The sequence below is a fragment of the Muntiacus reevesi genome, chromosome 13 (assembly GCF_963930625.1).
Source record: "Muntiacus reevesi chromosome 13, mMunRee1.1, whole genome shotgun sequence".
Taxonomy (NCBI): Eukaryota; Metazoa; Chordata; class Mammalia; order Artiodactyla; family Cervidae; genus Muntiacus; species Muntiacus reevesi.
In genome coordinates this window covers 10,978,594-11,000,261 of record NC_089261.1, presented here as the reverse complement: position 1 = coordinate 11,000,261, position 21,668 = coordinate 10,978,594, and the positions used below count along the sequence as shown (strand labels likewise).

Here is a 21,668-nt window from a genome sequence, read left to right as displayed (position 1 = left end):
TTTACTTAAGTGTGGCCTACTTGTTTGCTAGAGGGGTTTCCTTGATGACAGGGGCTGAACTCACTAACAGGCAGGCAGCGAACTCGTGTCTTATCCCGTTGTTTGTACCCCAGCAGCAGACTGTTAGAAGATTCTGGAGCTGTGGGAGGAAGCTGCCCAAGGACAACTCCTTAAACCAAGGCCACAGGGTAGGAGGCTGGGGCTAGTTTAAATTTTATTCTGTATGCAAACCTGACAACTCTTACCTACTTTAATATGGTCCGCACAGATCAGTCCGTCTCTGATGTTAGCAGTGTCTGAGTGCACCCATGCCCAGTGGCTAAGCAACTCTTTGCAGGTAGATGGAATTTTAGCCGATTTGTAGCAGGCCAGGCTCCTGTCCGTGGGATTTTCCAGGCAAAACTAGAATGGGTTGTCATTTCCTCCTCCCAGGGCATCTCCCAGACCCAGGGATTGCAGGCAGATTCTTTACCGCTGAGCCACCTGGGGAGCCCCTTTGGACTTCTGAGACTTGGATACAACCAGCACTTACCTCAGTACATAATAAGTTATATATATGATTCACAACACCTATAGGACATTTTCTCTCCTTAAATAATGGTGGCCACTAAATTGGACCACCACCCAGTCTGAAACACCCTGGCAGCACACATCTTATCTCAGTTATGACACTAATCCTACTTATCTTAGAATGACCCAGGCTTGTGGCCTGATGGTCATGGAGACAAATTTCAGTTTAATAAACATATAGTTAACACTGGGTAGAGGCAAAGTATAGGATGCTAGGAGAGCAATGTGTCACTTACAAAGAGGACACCCAAATGTCAATTTCAAATCAAGCTGATTTTACCATGCCTTTGTTTTCTAGCATACAGCACTAACATAACCATCAAATGCACAAAATGAAAAGCTCAGAGACTCGTAAGAGAAGTAAGCCTTTATTTTCTCATTTCACAAATAATGCTGGCACGGTTGGCTGCTTTCTGGTGATCAGTCAAAGAGACCGAATCCCATATCCTCGTCCGACTCCTCCGACTCTTCCTTTGCTTCAACCTTGGCTGGGGCTGCGGTGGCGGCAGCAGGGGCAGCAGTGGTGGCAGCAGCCACGGGGGCAGCAGCCACAAATGCAGATGGATCAGCCAAGAAGGCCTTGACCTAAAGCAAGGGGAAAGTTCATGGTCAAAAGGGTCATCTTACCACCCCTACTACCCACAACCCTTCAGCCTCTGCAGAGCTCTAGATTTAAGGGCCCACTTCCATGTCAGTGAAGCCTTCCTCTGAAGTAACCAGGCTTGGTAACAGCTTGGGTACAGCCTGGTGAGCTCAGGCCCGGCTCTTACCCATTAAACTATCCCTGCTTTAAATCTCTTATAATTTCTAAAATTGAGGATCATCTCTCCTGCCTCCCAACTTTAAGCAGACAATTGACACTCTGTAGCCAAAGGTTTCACACTTAAAAGACTGAACCAACTGCAGATCAAAACTAAACAAAAAAAAAGGGGAAAAAAATTTCCAGAACACAAAACTTGAATTTGCTGTACTGTAGCAATTATTTACACTCAAGTTACATTGTATTTATAACCATTTACATAGCATTCAAACTGGATTAGGTGTTGTAACTAACCTAGAAATGACATAACCTAACTAACACCTTTTTATTATATGACAGACTTGAGCACTCATGGATTTTGGTAACCATGATGGAGGCACAACTATATTCTTGCTGTGGTCCTGGTGGATTCTTTGTACCTTTTCAGCAAGTGGGAAGGTGTAATCAGTCTCCACAGACAAAGCCAGGACCCGCTTGTACCCATTGATGATAGAATGGGGTACAGATGCAACAGTCGGGTAACCAATCTGCAGGCATACACTGGCAACATTGCGGACACCCTGTGGAAGGAAGGAAAAAAATTCACTTTTAGGTCTTTAGGTGTGATGTCCTAAGAGACAATGAAGCAAAGCTCAACAGCACATTAGATTTGCTCAGTTAGTATCTCAGTCTCACATAGGACACTTCACCTCACACCAAATGCTTCTGGCAGTGAAATTCAGACCCAGTTTAATTTACAAATGCTTTTTGCCCTTATTCTCAACAAGGGTGTTCCCTATATCATCAGGACGGTATTTACTTCAAAAACCACGGTTTTGTAAAAATATATAGTCACGGCGTTCTGAGAAAAATGTTAGTTCCAGATGTGAATTTCATCCACTACTTAGATTTCCGAAAGTAACCAGAGTTAAGAGTATATGTAATTACAATTGTCCATTTGTCCAAGAAAAAAAAGAATTATATATCCCATCACTTTATTTAAGAGTGTTATCAGTGGCAAAAACTAAGCAAGACTAAGGATGGACTGAGAGTCCATTCTCCCAAGATAATAGGGTACTTGGCAACACTTGTGTATTAATTACCTCATTTTCCTCATCCTTCTTTTGACTCACTGACACTCAAGCTCACATCTTATTGCAGGTCCTAAAATGACAGCCCTTACTGTGTGCCCGGCACTGTTCCAAGGCCTTACACTCATTAATTCATTAGCTCTTCAATGATCCTATATTGACACTGCCATTTTAAGGATGAGGAAACTGAGGTACAGATTAAACAACTATTCCTGGTTATTACACTGCTAGTCAGCTGCATTGCCAAGATCCAGCTGAAGCTAGACAAGCTCTCGACTATTAATGAGAAGGGAAGGGCCTGGAATGGGCCCTCGGGTACCTCCAGGAAGCGGGAATGCAGAGTTTCCTCTGTGATGTCAAGCACTTCAGGGTTGTAGATGCTGCCATTGTCAAACACCTGCTGGATGACCAGCCCGAAGGAGAAGGGGGAGATGTTCAGCATGTTCAGCAGTGTGGCTTCGCTGGCGCCCACCTTGTCTCCGGTCTTAATCAGCTGCACATCGCTCTGAAGAACAAGGGAGTTGGCAGTTAACCCCTGGGCGTCCGGCAGGTCCGAGGCCACTGAGCCCCCGCCGCTGGCCTGGCTAGCAGTGGCAAGCCAGGTCCACTCACCAGGATTTCAATGGTGCCCCTGGAGATCTTGGTGGTGATGCCTAAAGCCTGGAAGAAGGAGGTCTTCTCGGGCCCCAGACCGGTGTTCTGGGCCGGCACAGTGACTTCGCACGGTGCTATGGCACCAGCACGGGCGGCAGCTGGCACCTGAGCAAAGGAGAAAAAAAAAAGGTGAACAATGAGATGTCTTCTCTCCAGACACAACCTGAGATCAGTCAGTTTTGTTGCTTTTCAGAAGCCAAAATAATGATAAGGTCACTCCAGTCAACCTGATTCTCCCTTACCTTGTTGGCCAGCAGCATGTCCCTGATCTCAGTAAGGTCCTCCTTGGTGAACACGAAGCCCACGTTCCCCCGGATGTGAGGCAACAGTCTGCAAAGAGAAGTTTACAAGAGAAGGTCACTTTTCAGCACCGCTCCTCTCCAGGAGAAGGGAGGATAAAGACACTGACTTCTCCAGAGCTGGGTTGTTTTCCAGATGCCCTCGGATGGCCTTGCGCATCATCGTGTTCTTGCCCATCAGCACCACCGCCTTCCCGCGGAGAGACATGCGGATCTGCTGCATCTGCTTGGAGCCCACGTTGTCTGCTCCCACAATGAAGCATTTTGGATAATCATCCAGAAGTTGCTACAGAAACAAGCCAAAAACAAGCAGTGTTTCACAGGAGGAAAGACAGGAAAAGGTCAATAGAAAGCAAATCCCGCAATCACCAGCTTCTATCTCACTCCCTCTCCTCTAAGCTTTTGAAATAACAGAGATTAGGACAGTTCCTCCTGCTATCGGCCACCTGAGTTAACACCAGATTTGTCAAAAATTTGCTTGTTGAGTATAAACGGTGACTGTTTCTACAGTAAGTTAAAAAAAAATTATAACTTTTGCTCTTTCCCCCATTATGAGGCATGTTTGATTCACTAAATGACTGCCTTAACAGTAAAAAAAAAAAAAAAAAAGTTCCAAGTAAAGTCAGATTTACAACAATCAAAATACAACATAAAGTACAATGAAATAGTAACTTGTAGGACCTAGGTTGTGTGTATGTAATCATTTTACAAAGTTGTTTGTTAAACTGAAAACCTGCATGATAAATGAGGAAGAACACAAAGAACTAAACTCCACAACACATCCTAAGACTTGAAGAGCCATGTGATTAGCATTTCTGGCCAGGTAAGACCCAACGCAAGGCCATCTAAATAAAAGAACTCACATAGTTTCTTGACTGACAGGCTCTAAATAGGCAACAACTTGCTCCATTATGAGTCACTCATCACCTCAGACTTTCTCAAAGATCTCAAAGATGGAGACAGGGCAGTAAAATCAGGACGAGTGCTATTTGGACCCGACAGACTTGGGCTTGAATGCTCTTTCCCTTAAGAGCCACTTCACCTGCCTGAGTCTGTTTATCTGTAACACTGGGAGGGGAAAGGGCATGATCTCGGGAAATTGTGAAAATTAAATGAAATGTGCCTAAAACGACCTAATGTGGTAGCTAGCGAGTAGGCCTTCAGTACATGGCAGCTGACTGTCCCCATTAGTGCCTGGGCCCGAGGCAACACGGTGGGCGGCTGGAACCTACCCCACCACCAAACTTACGATGATCTTAAGGAAGTAGTTGGACTTCCAGGTCGCCCTGTCTTCCCTGGGCATCACGGCGGTGCGTCAGGGATTGCCACGCAGGGTTTAAAGACGATGTCACTGAGAAGAGAAAAGGAGCTCAAGCCACCCCGACACGCGTCCCCACTGCACGGCGGGCTCCAAGCCCAAGGCACACGCGGAGTAGGCCACGCGCGGGCGTCCGCCGCCCCGAGCCGGGGCTGCAGCTGCCGCGGCAGCCGCCGCCGCGCCCCCAAACCAAACAGGTCGGACCCCGCAGTGCCCAAGAGCCCCCAAAAGAACCCCCAAGGACCCCCATCCTTCCCGCCACAGTTGCCAGTGCAACCTGAGAAAGACAGACTAACCTCACACGAGGACGCCTGGCGAGAGAAGGGCCGCGAGCCGGCGGGCATCTTTTATAGATGAGCGAAGCAGCCAATCAGAAGCCACGGGCAGAGTTCCCCGCCTATTGGCTGGCGCCAACGTCTGTCTGAAGAAATCGGGTAGATGCAAGCAGCCATTGGGTGATATCCCTGCCACTCCAACCAACAGGAAGCTGCTTTTAAACGAGGTAGTTAAGGAGGGCACTACTGTGTCCTGGAGGCGTTTTTCTCAGAGCTGCTGCCCTCTGCCGGGTTGGAGGCGCTGCCGTGTAGCGTTAACGTTTGCAAGCTGAGCTCACGTTTCCTTTGGTCACCTGGCCAAGTCGCAACTACAGAGAATGACGTTGAGAAAGAACTCTCATGCTTTAGAAACAGGATGGTCTCTAGTCTCCTCTACAGTTTGTTCTCCCCCCTATCGAAACAAAGGGATCCTTTAAACCTAAGTCGGATCACTTCCTCATCTGCTCGCAATACTTTGGAGTCTCCCCATTTCCTTCCCAGTAAAAAACCTAAAACGAAAATGGCCTACAAGGCTCTACATGATCTGTTCCCCACCTCCACCCCATCATCTCATCTCCGATTTGCCTACTGACTCAGTTCCTCCCAAGTGGATGACGCTCCCATTTCAGGGCTCATGCACTCTCTATTCCCTCTTCCTAGAAGGCTTCATGCTGATATCCACATCTCCATCGTGTCTTGCCTCAATGATCACCTGCTGGAGGCCTACCCCAATTGCCCTATTCAGAATTACCCCAAAAACCACTCCCACTTCCCTCTTCCTCCGGTTTAACTTTTTGGTAGCACTTCCACCTAGTAACACACTAAAATAAATTGTCTCTCTCTGCCGTGAGCCTGGCACCTATGGGCATATAATAAATATTTGTTGAATGAATGGATGCAGAGTTTGCAGTCAGATAACCTGAATTCATATCCTTATTCTGTCACTTGCTAGGTTGCTCATCTTAGGAAGTGATTTCACCTTGCTGACCCTCTCTTTTTCTATCTGTAAAATGAGGATAATAGTATTCACACCCCATGAGGATTACGTGAGGTATGTGTTAACACAGTTCCTGGAATGTAGGAGGAAATCACTTAATGTCAACATATTTTATTACACTTTCATTCAACATTTATTTGAACAATTGTGCTATATCATTAAATACGTTTTTAACGAATAAGCGTAGATCCTAGAGTGGGAAGGGGAGGGGTGGTTCTCCCCAATTCCATCCTTTTTAACTTGACTAAGTTAGAAACCCTGGTATTTTGTTTTCAAGCTTCCTGATGATGAGCCTGTATAGACAACTGCTGGAGTCCATTACTGCTAAGATCTCTTTTTAGTGACAGGGTATTACTGCACGCTCAGCATTGTACTTTGTGCACATTACCGCTGTTCATCTTTGCAACAAACCTCCAAGGAGATAGTATTAGTACCATTTTACTGGTAAGAAAATTCACAGAGGTTAAAGAAATCACCCAAGTCCCTCAGGTGGTTGATGGCTTCAGAACCAAAATCTAAAAGCAAGTTCAAACCCCATGAGTCTCACTATGTAACACAGTCCCTTCCAAACCCTAAGGCTGTCTTCCTTCAAATGCACTTTTGCAAGGATATGCATACTGACATATTAACTTCCCAAGGACATCCTGCCTGTGATGATATTGTCTCTAATTGTAGTACATCAATATAATGCAACACCATGAAGCCATTAAAAAATGATGCCCATCTCTATTTATTGACATGGGAAAACATAAAGTACAGTTGAGTGAGCCAGTTACAATGAAGTGGACCATGTTCATTTACATAAGTCCAACATGAGCTGGAAATATGATCTTTGGTTGAGGGGTGAAGGTAATTTTCACTTCTGAGCTCAATGTGAAATGGTCAAGGTTCAGACTTGAAATCGACATGCAGCTTTTGGAGGACCATTCCAAACAACAGGGAGACTGCAAATCTACAAAACTGTCCAGGAAGTCTGCAAAGGCCCAGGACTAGTTAGGGCTCTGACAAGAGCCAAGGAATAAGCATGCATGCAAATACAGACATGACCACCAGGGGGCAGTCGAGATCCATCATCGACTATTAAGTCAGTTCATTTCAGTCGCTCAGCTGTGTTCGACTCTTTGCGACCCCACGGACTGCAGCAGGCCAGGCCTCCCTGTCCATCACCAACTCCCAGAGTTTACTCAAACTCATGTCCATTGAGTCGGTGATGCCATCCAACCATCTCATCCTCTGTCGTCCCCTTCTCCTGCCCTCAATCTTTCCCAGCATCAGGGTCTTTTCAAATGAGTCAGCTCTTCGCATGAGGTGGCCAAAGTATTGGAGTTTCAGCTTCAGCATCAGTCCTTCCAATGAATATTCAGGACTGATTTCCTTTAGGATGGACGGGTTGGATCTCCTTGCAATCCAAGGGACTCTCAAGAGTCTTGTCCAACACCACAGTTCAAAAGCATCAATTCTTAGGCGCTCAGCTTTCTTTATAGTCCAACTCTTACATCCACTTTCAACAAGGAAGGTTCTACACCCAAGGTGTGGTGCCAGAACTGGGGGGCAGTGGTGGTGTGTCTGGTCAACATAAGAACAGAGACAAGTCCTGGGTTCGCAGCCTGTCTCTGTACTCGTTCACAGGATATCGGGTCTCTCTGAACCTCTTTCCCCATCCGTGACTGCGAGGCCACACCCCCACGCCCACGGGAGTCAAGCCATGGCAAACTGCAGTGGGTGAGAAAGCCAGGAGGCCCACAAGTGCCCCGTGAGGGCTTTGGCCTCGGCTAAGTGAACTTCAGTGACTGACCCTTAAACTGCGGTGCTTGTGAGTCAGGAGGGTTTGGTCTCTCTTCTGGGGCGGACCTGTTCATCTCGGACCACAAAGAAATAGCACTAGCACGGGTGAAAATAATGGCAAACTTTATTGGCATAAATCACAGGAATTAAAATGGGAAAAAGCCAGGTTATAAGTTTACAGAGGAAAAAAAAGTTAAAAATCAAATCATCAAATAACCATCGACCCCGAGGGTAGAACCTCTGGAAGCCCCAGATCCTCTAGGGGAGGGGTCTGGGGTGGGTCACTGTAAACAGAGCAATAAGGCCTATGGCTAGAAATGGAGACATCAGACCTGTGGCGGGGCCTGGCTGACCTCCCCAGACCCAGGCTGCTCCCAGCCCCGCTTCCAAGGAGGGAACCCCTTCCCCTCTTGAGAAGCTCAGCACACCCAGCCTCTGATGAGGTTAGTGGAGTGGGTCTGGCTTGTCCTCACTTAGGGGCCCCCGTTTCACTGACCCAGAATCCCAGCCCTGCCTGTCTCATCCTCAGGGGGCTTCCTGTTGCTTCACCAGGATCCTGACCCTCCACCCAGAATCCTATCAGGCCCCCAGGCAACAGCTGGGGTGGGCTCTCTCCCCGGAGGCCACCACCAGTCTCCAGGGAAGGCAGGAAGTTTGGGGAAAGGACACGCCCAGTAGAATCAACAAGACTAACAGTCAAAATCAGATCCCAGCTTTCCTGAGGAGGCAGAAGGGCCCCCAGAGTAGCAGTGGGGAGGCCAAGAATGTTCTCTTTGTGGCCAGAAAGTCTCTCTGTGGACGCCCCTACCGGCTTATGCAGGGAAACGGCACCCCCAGAGTGGACTTCCCCCTCTCTCCCCGCTCAGAAACAGGACGGATGAGGTTCGGAATTCTAGGCCCCAAAGGGCAAGACACCCTTCAGGCCGGTCTCAGTGAAGAGCTTGCTGGCCTGGGGAGTAAGGAAGGGGGTTCGAAATACAGCAGTTTATAAAAACAGTCCCGGTGAGCTGTGAAGTTACAGATGGAGAGTCAACAGAGCCGCTCCCCGTTCACCTGCTTGTGCTAAGAAAGAAATAAAATATGAATTGCTTCCCCGTCCCGAGCCCTCAGTACAAGGCAGGCCCCGCGCGTCCCGCAGCCAGCGGCGACGCACGGGGGAGGCGTACAAAAGGAGACGTTGGTAAAACCTCTTCAAAATCATCTTCATGTAGAGAAGTAAAAGCAACTCAGACGATACGAATTCAAACCTCAGTGTAGAAAACTATCAAAGTCGGTACAGTGTCCGGGCAACGGGGTGACACTCGCCACCTCACGCCGTCCCAGGAGATGGAGGAAGTGACTAGAAAACATTATTGCTGGAGAGGCCTTTCTCAGTAGAACCAGAGCAGTTGTGGGGAGGCGGGGGGCAGGTGTTGGGGGCAGCTGCCCAGGCCTGGGGAGATGGGAAGGGCAGGAGGCGCGCGAGGAACCTTCTGTGGCCCCGTGGGCACGTCCGCCCTTGGGTGGATGCTGGCATTGCCGGGGGGAGCTGGCGTCCCCCCAGTACTCTCAGAACAGGGCTGACGAGGTTGGGGTGGGGGATAAGGATGCAAAGAGGCCTCCGTCTGACCCCGCCTGCCCTCCCCGCCCCCGGCTTCACTGCCGAGATACGAGTAAGAAATGGCTCCAGTGTGGGGTGCTGGCTCGGCCAGGCGGGCTTGTGGGGACTCGGGTGGGATCCTCCAGCCTCCGCCTCGGGGGAGCCTCGGGAGGAGGGCGGCGGCCCGGAGGTGCTGGCAGGGGGGAAGGGAAGCCACCGCCGTCGCCGAGGACGCGGTTCCAGTTTCAGTCGGGCCCCTTCGCCACCGCCCCCCACCCTGGCCCCCCGGGACGAGGCCTCTGGGTCCCAGCAGCAGTCAGGAGGCTGGGCCGGGGAAGGGGCAGGCGGGGAGGGACGCGGGCGCCTAGCAGAAGAGCTTGAGGAAGCAGTTCTGGCAGTAAGGCTTGTCGTTCTGCTCCTTGAACGTGCCCTTGTTGAGCTGCTTGAGGCAGAAGGCGCAGACGAAGTGCTCCGGGTGGAACTTCTTGGCCATGGCGGTGATGCAGCGGCCCGTGATGGGCTTCTGGCAGCCCGAGCACAGGGAGCCCCGCCGCTCGTGGTAGTGCGCCTCGCAGTAGGGCTGCCCCTCGTGCTCGAAGAAGCTGCCGTGGACGAACGGCGTGAAGCACTCCTGGAGAGAGGACGGGCGGGGGTGCTCAGGCCGGGCGGCTGGGGGCCGAGGCAGCTCCCGGGTGCCGGGCAGGGGACCCGTCAGGGCAGTCACACTGGGGGCGACTCCCCCTCGACAAGCATTCTCTACGTGCAAGCGTGGCGCTAACGCTCACTCCATTCTCCCAACAACGACCTTGACCCGCTGCTGCTGAGTTGCACTCCTGTGTTTGTTGTTTAAGTCATGTCTAACTTAAGTCATGTCTAACTGTTTTGTGACCCCGCAGACTGTAGCCCGCCAGGCTCCTCTGTCCATGGGATTGTCCAGGCAAGAATACTGGAGTGGGGTGCCATTTCCTTCTCCAGGGGATCTTCCTGACCCGGGGTTCGAACCCGCATCTCCTGCATTGGCAGGCAGATTGTTTACCACTGAGCCACCAGGGAAGCCTGCTAAGTCGCACTGCCTGGATTCAAACACAGGTCTGACTCCTGGGCACCGCAGCACATGTGCCCAGAAACCCTTGTGTCAAAAAAAAAAGGGTTCCAAGGTCAAACTCCGCATCCCAGATTCCCGCTTACAGAGCGCCGCAGGCACACCCAGGTACTAAAGGCTGAGAAGTCCTGCAATGAGCAGTGTTCCCCAAACTTACTTAATCAGGGGACCCCTGCCGGAGCCCTCATAACATCGGGGGGCCATCACCCCCCAGAATGCAGTCTGGAAACCATCGTCCATTGTCCGCCAAGGCAGCTGAAGGCTTGTTGCCTCGTGTCACGCTCACCACCCCCCCCTTCTCCTGGACATGGCCTGACCCGGGCGGTTGCGCGGTCCGCCTTGCTCTCATGTCTCCCAGCCCCTGCGCAAGCCCCGGCCCAGGACGGGCTGCGCCGCCCGCCTTCCCACCTGATCAGGCGGGCCCTGTAAGAGGGTTCAGAAAGCGCGGGGAGGCAGCCGCTTCTGCCGCGGCGGCCCGCCCTCGGGCCTCCAGGGGAAGGACGGGGCCCTTACCCGACACACGAAGCACTCAGGATGCCAGAGGGTGTTGAGGGCCGAAATGTAGTTCTCCAGGATGGCCCGCGCGCAGCCGCCGCACTTGGGCGCGAACATGTCGAAGTAATCCTTCCGGCAGTAGGCCTTGCCGTCCTTCTCGTGGAACCCTGAGCGGCGGGGCCGGGTCGGTCAGGCTCCGGGCAGGGGCCGCCCTACTCCGCCCCAGCCCGCCCCCGAAGCCTCAGTACCTTCAGGCCCGAAGAAGGCGCCGCACTGGGCACAGAAGAAGTGCTCCGGATGCCACGTCCGGTCGAGGGCCGTCACCACTTTCTGTGGAAGCCAAGTGTGCGACCCCAGCTGAGCGGCTGGCCCGCGGGACAGACCCCCCAGCCCCAGCTGAGACAGACCCGCAGGCCAGGCGGTCCTTCCCGCCCGCCTCCACCCCCACCCCCGGCCAAGGAAGGGGCGAGACGCTCCCCAGACAGGGGTCTCTGCTAGCTGTGCTTTGAACACCACTGGGAATTCCGATTTAATGAAAAGGATGTGACGTGCCAGACACGCTCTGTCTCCTGTAATCCTCACAGGCAGTTGAGGTCATAGGTTCTACTGGGCCACCCATCTTGTAAGTGTAGACACGGAGGCCCAGAGAGGCTGGGCGTTTCCCTAACGTCACACAGCGGAAGAGCGAGGGAGCCCGCACTCCGCTCCACCTATCCTCGGCAGAAGGGAGTGGGGGACGGCTGCTTGATGGGCGTTAGGACGGGCTGCGCTTCAGGCTGGAGGGCGAATCCCAGTTTCCCGGCTGTGTGTGCTCGGGCCTGCTGCGTGACTCTCTGGGCCCCGCCCGGCCCCCGCCCGGCCCCCGGGCACTCACATCCAGAATGGGCCCGTTGCAGTAGTAGCAGCGCGGAGAGAAGAGGTTGTGATAGTCCTTTTCACAGTAGGGCTGTCCATCCCGCTCGAAGAAGTTCCGGGAGCCGATCTCCTCCTGGCAGTGCGTGCAGACGAAGTGCTCCGGGTGCCAGGTCCTCCCCATGGCCGTCACCACCTGACGAGGGGCGTGGGGATGCGGCTCGGCACCGGCCCCGCCCCCCGGGCACCCGGCCCCGCCCCCGGCACCCGGCCCCGCCCCCCGGGCACCCTGCCTCCCGCGCCCCCCCACCCCCCGCCCGGCCCCACCCCTCCTCATCACCTGCCCCGCGATCGGCTTTTTGCAGGCCCCGCAGACTCCCTTGGCGACCGTGGCGACCCCCAGTTTGTTCAGGTCAGACTGCAGACTCCCCAGCATGCTGTCCAGCTGACTCCCGGGCTTCGGGGGGCCGCCTGGGGGAGAGCTGCTCCCCGTCTTCCCCTGGGCCATGAACTGCGGAGACGGGGAGAGAGGGCGGGTCAGCACACCCGGGCCTGGGGGGCGGGGACTTGCAGCCGCTTGGGGGCGTCTCCCCCTCCTGGACAGACAGGTTGAGGCGAAGTGTTGCCCCTCAGGGGCCTTGGAAGCCCTCAGGTGGGAACAGTCTCCGCAACGCATTCAGGGGACCCAGGGGCTCGTGGTGGGCCTGACCCGGCCCCGGAACACACCGCAAGCAGGACCTGCAGCCCCAGCCTCGGCACTGACCCCTCCCGCGTCCTGCCCTTCGGGGCTGCTCTGCCTGCCGTTCAGAGGCCAGCCGGCCGCCCAACACAGCTCGCCATCCGCTCTCTGTTCCAGGCCCTGGATCTTAGCGGAGGAAACGAGAAGGATGGCTTTTATTTTTTTCAAATTAAGGAAGAAAGAATAGAACTTGTTACTAGACCGTGTCACAAAAGGGACTTTAGGATGAAATAAGAGAATGGATTTCTTCCCCCGCCCTACTGGCAGTAACCAAAATCAGGAGAAAAAAGCCTACGGAAAAACCACCATGAGAGAGAGGGGCCCGGGGAGAGATGAAGAGGGAAGAGAGAGGTAAGCCCACCAAAGGCGCAGGACTGAGCGAGCGGAGGTGATGGGCCAGAGAGCCAGGGGGCCTCACCAGGTACAGCCCTGGGGCTGCAGGAGAAACAGGTTTGGATTTCCTTCTGAGGACAGCATCCTCAGAGGGAGCCAGGGGCGGGAATGAGGAGCGGCTGACACCTCAGGGGAGGGCGCGAGCGTGGACATCAGGTGAAGCAAGGGTCCAGGGTCAAGGCCAAGTCCAAGGAAGGGCTGTGGTACCTAGCAGGTACCTTGTGGATAGAGGCACAAGGCCGAGTGCAAGGATGGCATGGTACTTTGTGGATGGAGGGACACAAGGCCGTGTGCACATGTGTGTGCAGAGTGGGGATGCCGCTGGAGCATAAGGACAGGCACAGGTGGGGCCGGGCCCTGGGAGGCCTGCCTGCATCGGGGGGAAGAGCGGATCCTCGTCCGTCTGGCAGCCTATGGACCTCATGGAGCGGGATGCAGCTGCGCGCGGGGCGGGGCCCTGCACGCCGACTCCCCGCGGCCCCATCCCAGTGCTCTGGACCCTGGAGGGGCCGCAGGGGATAGCGGGGGGCCCCGGGGTGGAGGGGGTGGGTGGGCTGGGCGGGGGAGGAGAGCTGCTGGCTGAGGAGGCGTCTTTGTGGTGCTGGAGCGGAGGGCTGGGAGGAGGAGGAGGAGAAGGCAGAACAGAGAAGGTTCTCCGCAGGGGAATAGGAGAGCCAGGAGGAAAGACGACCTGGGAGGGAGAGAAGAGGGACAGAGATGAGGACGATGATGGTGGAGGAGACAGCAGCTTGGCGGGCGGGGGCTCCCTGGGCCTCTCACTCTTGGCATCAGGGATGAGGCCGGCCTCGCGAGGACACAGGACCCCCCCCACCGCCCGCCCCGCCGCCTGCCCTCTGGCCAGGGCTGGGGAAGAACCAGAGGCCCTCTCTGCCCCGGCCCAGCCCAGGGGCATCTGCTCACTACCTTCTCCACCAGCTGCCCCCCAGCCCGCCTCCCACGCGGCTGCACGGTGATGACGACGCCCTCGGTCAGCCAGTCCTCGGCAGAGGCCCCTGCGGCCCCCGCGGTCTCCTCTGCCTCCGGCCGGATGCCCAGCCGACCCTGCAGCTCGGCGATGAGCCGCTCCTGGGACGGGGTCCTGCTTAGGGTGGCGGGGTCCAGCCGGCGGCGAGGGGAGGGCTCCCGGGACATAGGGTGAGCGTGGCCGGTCTCCCGGCTCCTCCTGATCACCGAGCGGATCTAGGGGGGAGGCACGCTGTCACAGGCCGCTCTGGGCTCAGCAGAGGTGGCTCAGTCCACACTCGGGGGGTAGGGGGTGGGGGGGGGCACCCAGGAGGGGAGGGCAAAACCCAACCATCAGAGATGAGCAGAGCGGAGCTAGGGCAGAGGCAGGGGGCCCTGACCTTGGGTAAGACCCTGAACTTCCAGGGCCTCAGCTTCTCCATCCTTGAAATGTGGTAATGGTATTTTTTTTCAACTGCTTTAAGGGGTTATTACGAGAATGATGTGAAAGAACATTAAGTGGACAGTCTCAAATGGGCTTGAGAATTTTCCTTCCTTTTTTTTTTTGTTTCTTAATAGAAACAAAAAGAACGGTCTTTTCTTCCATTAAATCCTTTAACCAGTTGTTTTTTCCTCGTTTATATAAGTAGGATTATAACCTACTTGTTTCTAGTAGTTTGGTTTCATTTTGTTGTTGCTTTTGAAAAGGGCCTAAAAATTTCAATCAAGCAAAAAGCAGATAATAACATAACGTCAGCCACAGCTTATTGGGGACGGCATGTTGTGTTCTTCCGAAGCACCTTCCAGGCATTGTTTCATTTAATCCTTTGGACAACCTTGGGGGAAATGGTCTATTTTCCCTCATTTTAAAGATGAGAAGACTGAGGCTGGTGGCAGGGGGGGTTGCCCAAGGTCACACGGGGTGCACGTGTTGGAGGCGTGGTTTGTATTCATTCACTTCTTGCTGGTTCCAAAGCCCATGCTTTTAACCATTCCACACACATCCCATCAGGATGTCGGGCGAAGCTCATCTAAAGGAAAAAGCCTTCATTGAGCAAGAGGCCGGCTGTCACTAGGAGAAATTCCGGGGCCCAAGGAGCTCTGCTAGCCCCACAGAGCCCACACTGCCCAGCGCTGGCCGTTGGGGTCTCAGGCTGCAGCCTCTTGCAACCAGCCGCCCAAGCAGACATGCGCAGACAGGGAGCGCATGCAGTCAGCCAGGCGGGGCCACGCCGAGCAGCCGGGCAAGCGCGCGCCTGCCTGGCCAGTCGTGGAAATCCTCTCGGTGGTGCTGGGTGTGTCCACGGCCACAGCCCGTGGGAGTTCTGCCTGGCCCGTCCTGGCCTCGGTGGCGGCTTCGGTGGCACCCTCTGGCCTCCTGGGGGTCTCAGGTCCCTGGACTGGCCTGACCAGGCCGCCCGCCGTGGGCGTCTCTCCACCTAGCTGCTCATCCTCAATGGGTGTGCGGCGGCTGCTCTCCGGCACCCCTGGCTCGGGCCTTGCCCTCTCCTGCCATCCACGTTCCTCCGCGAGGCTCCAGGTATCCGGGAAGACGGCCTGACGGTCCACGGTCACAACGGCTGACTTGGTGACCTCATGGAAGCTGGGCGCAGCTCCCCGAAGGGACTCAGGCCTGAGCACCCCCAGAGCCCACGGCCCCTGCCGAGTGGCAGCCACTGCCTCCTCCAGGCGCAAAGTGTTGGCTGACGGCGTTTGGGGGGCCCCAGGCTCCTGGGGACCTGTGCCCCCAGCATAAGGTAGAGTGTGGCCAGAAGGCGCCCTGCAGAGCTCCCCGACCTGGTCTGGTGGGTCCCTCCAAACGCGAGCCTGGCTCTCTACAACCAGTGGCCCCGGCCAACCCTCCGTGGAGGGAGACCTTGAGTTGGGGGTGTCAGGCATCAGCCCAAGGCCAGCCAAATCGAGCTGGCCAGGGGCCACGTTGTCCTCGGCGCAGAGGACTCCCCGGGTGTGACTGTGGCCTTGAGGGGAGGGCTTCCAAGGGGGTGGCAGGCCTCCAGAGGGCCCGGAAGGAGGTGGAGGGGGGAGGCTGTGGTGTGAGGATGGAGCTGAGCCAGATGGCAGCCCCAAGGAGCTCAAGGCCACAGCAGAGGAGGAGCTGGTCTGGAGGAGGAGAGAGACAAGAGACAGAGGGAGGAGAGAGACATGGGAGGTGAGAGGGGCGCACACTGGGGGCGGGCCAGCCTCAGGCTCTGACAGCCCCCAGCGGCGCTGGCCAGGCCGTCTGCGCTGACCAGGCCATCTGTGCTGAGCAGACCGTCTGCGCTGAGCAGGCCATCGGCGCTGACCCAGCTGCGCTGACCAGGCCGTCTGTGCTGACCCATCTACGCTGGCCAGGCCGTCTGCGCTGAGCAGGCCATCGGCGCTGAGCAGACCATCGGCGCTGACCCAGCTGCGCTGACCAGGCCGTCTGCGCTGACCAGGCCGTCGGCACTGACCCATCTAGGCTGACCAGGCCGTCTGCGCTGATCAGGCCGTCTGCGCTGGCCAGACGGTCTGCGCTGGCCAGGCCGTCTGCGCTGACCCATCTACACTGGCCAGGCCGTCGGTGCTGACCAGGCCATCTGCGCTGACCAGGCCATCTGCACTGACCAGACCAAGATGGCAGCAAAGCTGAAGCAGGACTGGCCCTGGAAGAAGACTCAGGCCCCAGAAGGGTTTTCCTGGGCTCCACCTCCCTGGCTGCCATCCAAGCCAGGCAGCGGGGTGGGGGCACTTCTCTGGCGGTCCAGTGGCTGGAACCCCGCATTCCCCATCCAGGGAGCCCGGGTCCGACTCCTGGTGGGGGAGCCAAATCCCACATGCTGCAACTGAAGACCCCACATGTTGCAACTGGGATCCGGCGCAGCCAAATAAAGATTTTTGTCTTTTTTGGAAAAAAAAACAAACAAAAAAAAGAACCCAGGCAGCGGAAAGCAGCCTCTGACCCATGCCTATAGGGCTCCTAGTCCGAGTAGGGACAAGAGAGGAGATTAAGGTAGGGTGGACCACGGGGAGGTCAGCCCAGGCACGATCGGGAGACAGGCAGCCACAGGCAGCTCCCAGCTGTGTCTCTTCCTGACGATCCCAGCTCTCCTACATCCCGCCAAGACCTCGTTCCTGCGGCGCAATGAGAACCAGCGCAGCTTCTCAAGGTGGTCTCAAGGGGGTTTGAAAATGACAAAGTGCAAAGGACGCTGGGGCGGGGCTCCCGCCTGAGTCCAGCACACGCTCCTGACTGTGGCCGCTCAGGAGGCTCACACGCGCAGGCCGCTGCGCCCGCCCCAGATGAAGCCCCAGAGGCTCGGAGGTGCCCCTAGGGCCCAAAGCTGGTGCCCCTCCTCCAGTTCCCTAACCATGCTCCCCGACCCTGGGAAGGGTGGAGTCGGTAATGGTCACGAACTGGAGTTTAGTCACTATCAGGACCCATCGAGGCACTGCCTTCTCTACACAAAACTCCTCGAGGGTCTGGCAGGCGGTGGGTAGGGAACAGGGCACCTCCGGCAGGTATGGCCCAAGAGTCTGATGGATGAGGTTTCCCAGACAAGAGCCTGTGGGCCTCGGAGGCCCATGGAGGCTGGAAGGAGGCTGGCAAAGGAGCCAGAGGCAGAAAAGAAAGAGGACACACTGGGGACAGCCAGCCGGCGTGGGAGATGGGGCTCCGGGACAAATGACCTCTGGGTGGAGAATCTCACCCAGCCCAGCGGAGCCCGCCGTCCCCCGCCAAGAGCAGCCACCAACACTGGGCCCTTTGTCTCAGCCTCCTGATCCCTTGCCTGTGTGGCGGGGAGCCAGGAGCACCCAGGCAGGAAGGAATGTCCCGCTGAGCACGTCCCCAGCCTTTACAGGCTGCTGGGTGCCCACGCGTCCTGGGCTCGGGGCGAGGCATCCAAACCCTGAGTGGCCAAGTCCCAGCCACTCACGCTGGGGTAAGGGAGGGGAAGACCGGGGGCTTCTGAGCGGGCAGGGCAAGGTGGGGGGAACACCTCAGGGCACCTTAAAATCCGACAGCGAAGCCATCAGCTCATCCAGCTCCCTGGTGGCGGAGGAGGCCGAGATGCGCGTCTGCTGCTGGCTGGAGGTGACTCGCTGGGGACTGCTCATCTCGCCCTGGTTCACAGTGATGGCAGGGCTGCAGGCAGGCAAGGAGGCATCAGCGGGGACCCCTGGGGCCAGCCCGCGCACCCCCAGCATGGCCCTCCCCTCTCCAGGGGAGGGTCAACATCTCGGCTCCAACACTGGGCTCCTGCCGCCACCCAACCCTGGGGAAGCCCACCAGCTCCCAGTCTCTCCTGGGGACCCATCGCTGGCTGGGGGGAGGGGGGCTTCTGTCAGCCAGGGGGACAGAGTGCCAGGCGGAGCTGATGGGGCAGAGGAGGAGGCAGCTCAAACGGCACCTTCCCCAGAAGCCCAAGCTCAAGCCGGCCTACGCAACAAGCCCCGGCAGCCTGTGCAGCCTCCACGACGCTGGACGCACACGTGAGGCTGTTCCAGCCACGCGGAAACACTGAGAAGAGCTGACCCTGGGGAAGCGCTTACCACGTGGACTCGGTACATGTGTTCTAAGGGTCTTATCAGGTCTCAGCCCACTGAGGCGGGTGGTCTTATCCCCACGACCTCACTTCCCTTTATTCCCTTCTACAGATGGAAAAGCGAAGGCTTGAGCGACGACACTCGGTAAGTGCAGAGCCAAGATGTGGCCCCGGCTGCGTGGCTCTGAAGCCTACACTGGGGGACTTCCCTGGGGGTCCACTGCAGGGGCCACAGGTTCCAGCCCTGGTCGGGGAACTAAGAACCCACAAGCCGGAAACAAGTGTCCGTGTGACTCACTGCCACCCCCCAGGGCCTGGTGCGGGGCCCGGCAAACAGCAGGGGCTTCAGCCTGGGGGGGCCCGGTGGAGACTCACACGGGGCTGGGCACGGAGCTCTCCAGCTCGTCCAAGAGGTTCTCCACGCTGGGCCGCAAGTCCTCCAGGCCCCGGCCGCCGTTCCGCTTGGGCTTCTCTTTGGTCAGTGGTCCGGCTTTACCCCCCAGCGGGCTGTTATTCTCCGGGACGCCGTAGTGGCTGCTCAGAGCCCCCGGCAGCGGCGGGCTGGAGTTGGCCTCATCTTGGGAGAAGGAAAGGGAAGAGCTGCTCAGCCCTGAGCCCCGCGGGGACCCGAGGCTGGCAGCAGGGCTTGGAGCAGCAAGGGGGCCCCCCGGCCTGGTCCTACCTGCGGGGAAGCCCGGGGGGTTATGCTGCACGGCGTTCAGCTCTAGCAGCAGGCGGTCGAGCTCAGAGAGGTTGCTGCCCAAGGAGGTGCTCATGACGGTGGGCGAAGGCTCGGCTGACTTCTGCTTATTGGGGAAGCTTCAAGAAGCAAAGGGAAGGCTGCGGTGAGAGAAGCTCCCCAAATCCTCCAGGAGAACCAGGCAGGGTGGGGGGAATCCGAGTCTCCAGCAGCCCAAGGACGGGGCGTGGGGAAGGGATGTGGCGAGAAGAGAGGAGGAAGGAAGCGTTGCTTCAGCTCCTGAACGTTCCTCCACGCAGGGCGGTATGACACCCAGCCCAGCGGCTGCACGGGGACGGCAGATAAGGCCACGCCGCGCCTCCCGCGGTAACCCAGGAACCAGGGTAGAGCCCCCGCCCTCCTCCAGCGCCCTGGCCCAGCCTTGGCTGACTCAGCCCAGCATGGTGTGTGGGATCCCCGGGCAGGGGGAGGGGCTGGCACCTGTACACGTGATCTTCCTCGCCGGCTCGGGAACACGGGGGCCCGCCGCTGTCCTGGGGGCTGGGGGCACTGGAAGTCTTGGCACGGGAACCGTACACGGGGGATGAGGGCTGAGGCTGTGGGGAGGACGGTGTTCAGTGCCTCCCCGGGGGTGGGAAGGCGAAGAAGGAACAGCCCGCGTCACCCCCGGGAGCCTCCCGCTCACAGCCAGCCTCACCAGGGAGTTTCCACACTCTGGCCAGGAGACAGGTGATTAACGCTTGGTCACTGTCCCTTCACGTGGCGTCGGGTGGGGAGGGCCAGATGCTTCCTGCCTCTGCCGCACCCCCCCCCAACTTCCTGGGCTCCCCAAGCCCCTGCCAGACCCACTCCACTGGCCCCGAAGCTGACTTCTGAGCACCCCCCATCCCCCACCTTACCTGCTGGTGGGCGAATCGGGAGGTGCTGGGTGGCCAGGGGTCTGAAGGGTCGAGGACCGTGCCGTTGAGGGCCTCACTGGATGGGGGCGGTGGGACGGGGGGCGGCACGGCGATCTCCTGGTACGTGTGGTTCCCGGTCGGGTAGGAGTAGGGGGTCTCCTCAGACAAGAACACGGGCCGCTTGGAGATGTGGGAGGTCGTGGACTCCAGGTCCGCCAGCAGGGCGTCTGCAGAGAGCGAGTGGGGAGTGGGTGAGGGAGAGGGATCCTGGGAACTCAGCCTCCAGGGCCGGCACCTTCCTGGCCTGCACCTGAGAGTTAACAAGCAACTTCTGAGCACTGGCCCCACCCATGGGAGAAAAGACCAGCCCCGGGGCAGGAAGGTGCCAGCCCGGACCAGCCTAGCTAGGTCAGCGCCCAGAGCTCCCGGCCAAGGAGGCGGCGCTCTGGGGACTCCAGGGCCGCCCCCCAGGGCTCTCCTACCTCTGGGAGCCGGGCACTGGGGCTCCCTCCCCGACAGCGCTGTGTGGCTGACTGGCTGGGAGTTAGAAATGCCTGCCTGACTCCGCAGGGCAAGGCGGAGAGACCGGTCGGGAGGGGTCCCACGTCACAGGGAGGGGCCAGGTCCCCACTTAAATGCCCAGGAGTTTCAGCCGGCTCAGCCCACAGCCTGGAGAGGTAGTACCTGCCTTCCTGACCAGGTAGAAGCCGAACCGAACCTCGGGCTCCAAGCTCCTCCCAAGTCTCGGGGCTACCGGGGAGGTGGGGCCGGGACAAGGCTGGCACGCTGCTCCCCATCCCCTCTGCAGAGAGGAGCAGGCAGGACTGCTCTGCAGGCTGTTTCTGCAGAAGCTGGCAGGCAGCCTGGCCCCAGAGCCTCCAGCAGCGAGGGAGCCGGATCGGCCTTGAGGGTGAGCTTCCATCACCCGGGCACCAGGCAGCCAACGGGGGGGCTCTGCATCTCCCCATTCCTGAGATAAGAAGGGTACAGCTGCGGGGGGGATCCTCCCTTCCTGCGACCCTCAGCCGCCCCCAGCCTGGCCCGACGTGCCATGCCCTCACTCATGCCCTGCCCTGTGCTCACCGACCAGCTCACTCTCACCCCAGTGCTGACCCGCTGGGGTCGGGGCCTGGTGATAACCATCCTCGGAAAGCAACGGCTGGCTCACGGCCCTTTACTAATAGCAGGCGTGGTGCTGGGCTCACTGCACCCACGGTCTCCGTTAACCCTTCTAATGAGGCTAGAATTCCCACCCTCCCTCTACAGATGGGAAACCAACTTCAAGAGGTGACAAGACTGCCTCCCCGCCCGTCGCCGGCATAACGAAGTCCAGTGTGTCACACGAATGACTCCTCAGAGACTCCCCCCAAAAAACCCCAAAAATCTGCCCGGAGGAGGCTGTGGTGATCACAGGACGATGCCGGGTTCCAACGGCACAGCTTCCTGAATGACGGGGCCCGAGCTCCGGGGCCGCCAGTCTGGTCCTTCCTGGTGACCCCGTCCCCAACCCTACCCCTGCTCAGAGGCCGTGAGGAGGAAGCAAGGGCCTCGCCCAGGGCCTGGGTCTGCGGCCCACACTGCCTCCCAGCTGCCTGCCCTGGTCTCCGACGCCCAAGGCTGGCCTGGCCCCACCTACCCCAGGCTCCTGCC

At 57.5% G+C, this 21,668-nt stretch overlaps 2 protein-coding genes across 3 annotated transcripts in view; both read right to left on the bottom strand.

Moving 5' to 3' along the window:
- Positions 1-922: 922 nt before the first annotated feature.
- Positions 923-5,020, bottom strand: RPLP0 (ribosomal protein lateral stalk subunit P0). Its single transcript, XM_065904712.1, has 8 exons — positions 4,968-5,020; positions 4,603-4,704; positions 3,464-3,639; positions 3,297-3,384; positions 3,013-3,159; positions 2,720-2,905; positions 1,750-1,890; positions 923-1,155 (listed from the first exon to the last, which is right to left on the bottom strand). The coding sequence occupies exons 2-8, from the start codon at positions 4,654-4,656 to the stop codon at positions 991-993; spliced, it is 957 nt and encodes a 318-aa protein (XP_065760784.1). The 5' UTR covers positions 4,657-4,704; positions 4,968-5,020; the 3' UTR covers positions 923-990.
- Positions 5,021-7,873: 2,853 nt separating this feature from the next.
- PXN (paxillin) overlaps positions 7,874-21,668 on the bottom strand; it is a 43,470-nt gene continuing 29,675 nt past the window's right edge. Inside the window, exons 2-15 of one of the 2 annotated variants that reach the window (XM_065903670.1) lie at positions 20,019-20,245; positions 19,600-19,715; positions 19,102-19,238; positions 18,795-18,996; positions 17,884-18,019; positions 15,151-16,011; positions 13,852-14,127; positions 13,298-13,618; positions 12,559-12,660; positions 12,136-12,306; positions 11,818-11,991; positions 11,192-11,273; positions 10,962-11,110; positions 7,874-9,977 (exon numbers count right to left, since the gene is read on the bottom strand). In XM_065903670.1, the coding sequence (XP_065759742.1) occupies positions 9,711-9,977; positions 10,962-11,110; positions 11,192-11,273; positions 11,818-11,991; positions 12,136-12,306; positions 12,559-12,660; positions 13,298-13,618; positions 13,852-14,127; positions 15,151-16,011; positions 17,884-18,019; positions 18,795-18,996; positions 19,102-19,238; positions 19,600-19,715; positions 20,019-20,245 (3,221 nt within the window). In that variant the 3' untranslated portion in view covers positions 7,874-9,710. The remainder of the gene's footprint in view (positions 9,978-10,961; positions 11,111-11,191; positions 11,274-11,817; positions 11,992-12,135; positions 12,307-12,558; positions 12,661-13,297; positions 13,619-13,851; positions 14,128-15,150; positions 16,012-17,883; positions 18,020-18,794; positions 18,997-19,101; positions 19,239-19,599; positions 19,716-20,018; positions 20,246-21,668) is intronic. The other variant, XM_065903671.1, reaches the window with a different exon arrangement.

Bases quoted from the DNA above. Each gene is read 5' to 3' on its own strand.
- RPLP0 (XM_065904712.1), bottom strand. From the start codon at position 4,656: ATGCCCAGGGAAGACAGGGCGACCTGGAAGTCCAACTACTTCCTTAAG. The intron at 3,385-3,463 runs GTCAGTGTCTTT...TTCTCTTTGCAG, and splicing joins AACAACCCAGCTCTGGAGAA to ACTGTTGCCTCACATCCGGG. The intron at 2,906-3,012 runs GTGAGTGGACCT...CTTGTTCTTCAG, and splicing joins GGGGCACCATTGAAATCCTG to AGCGATGTGCAGCTGATTAA.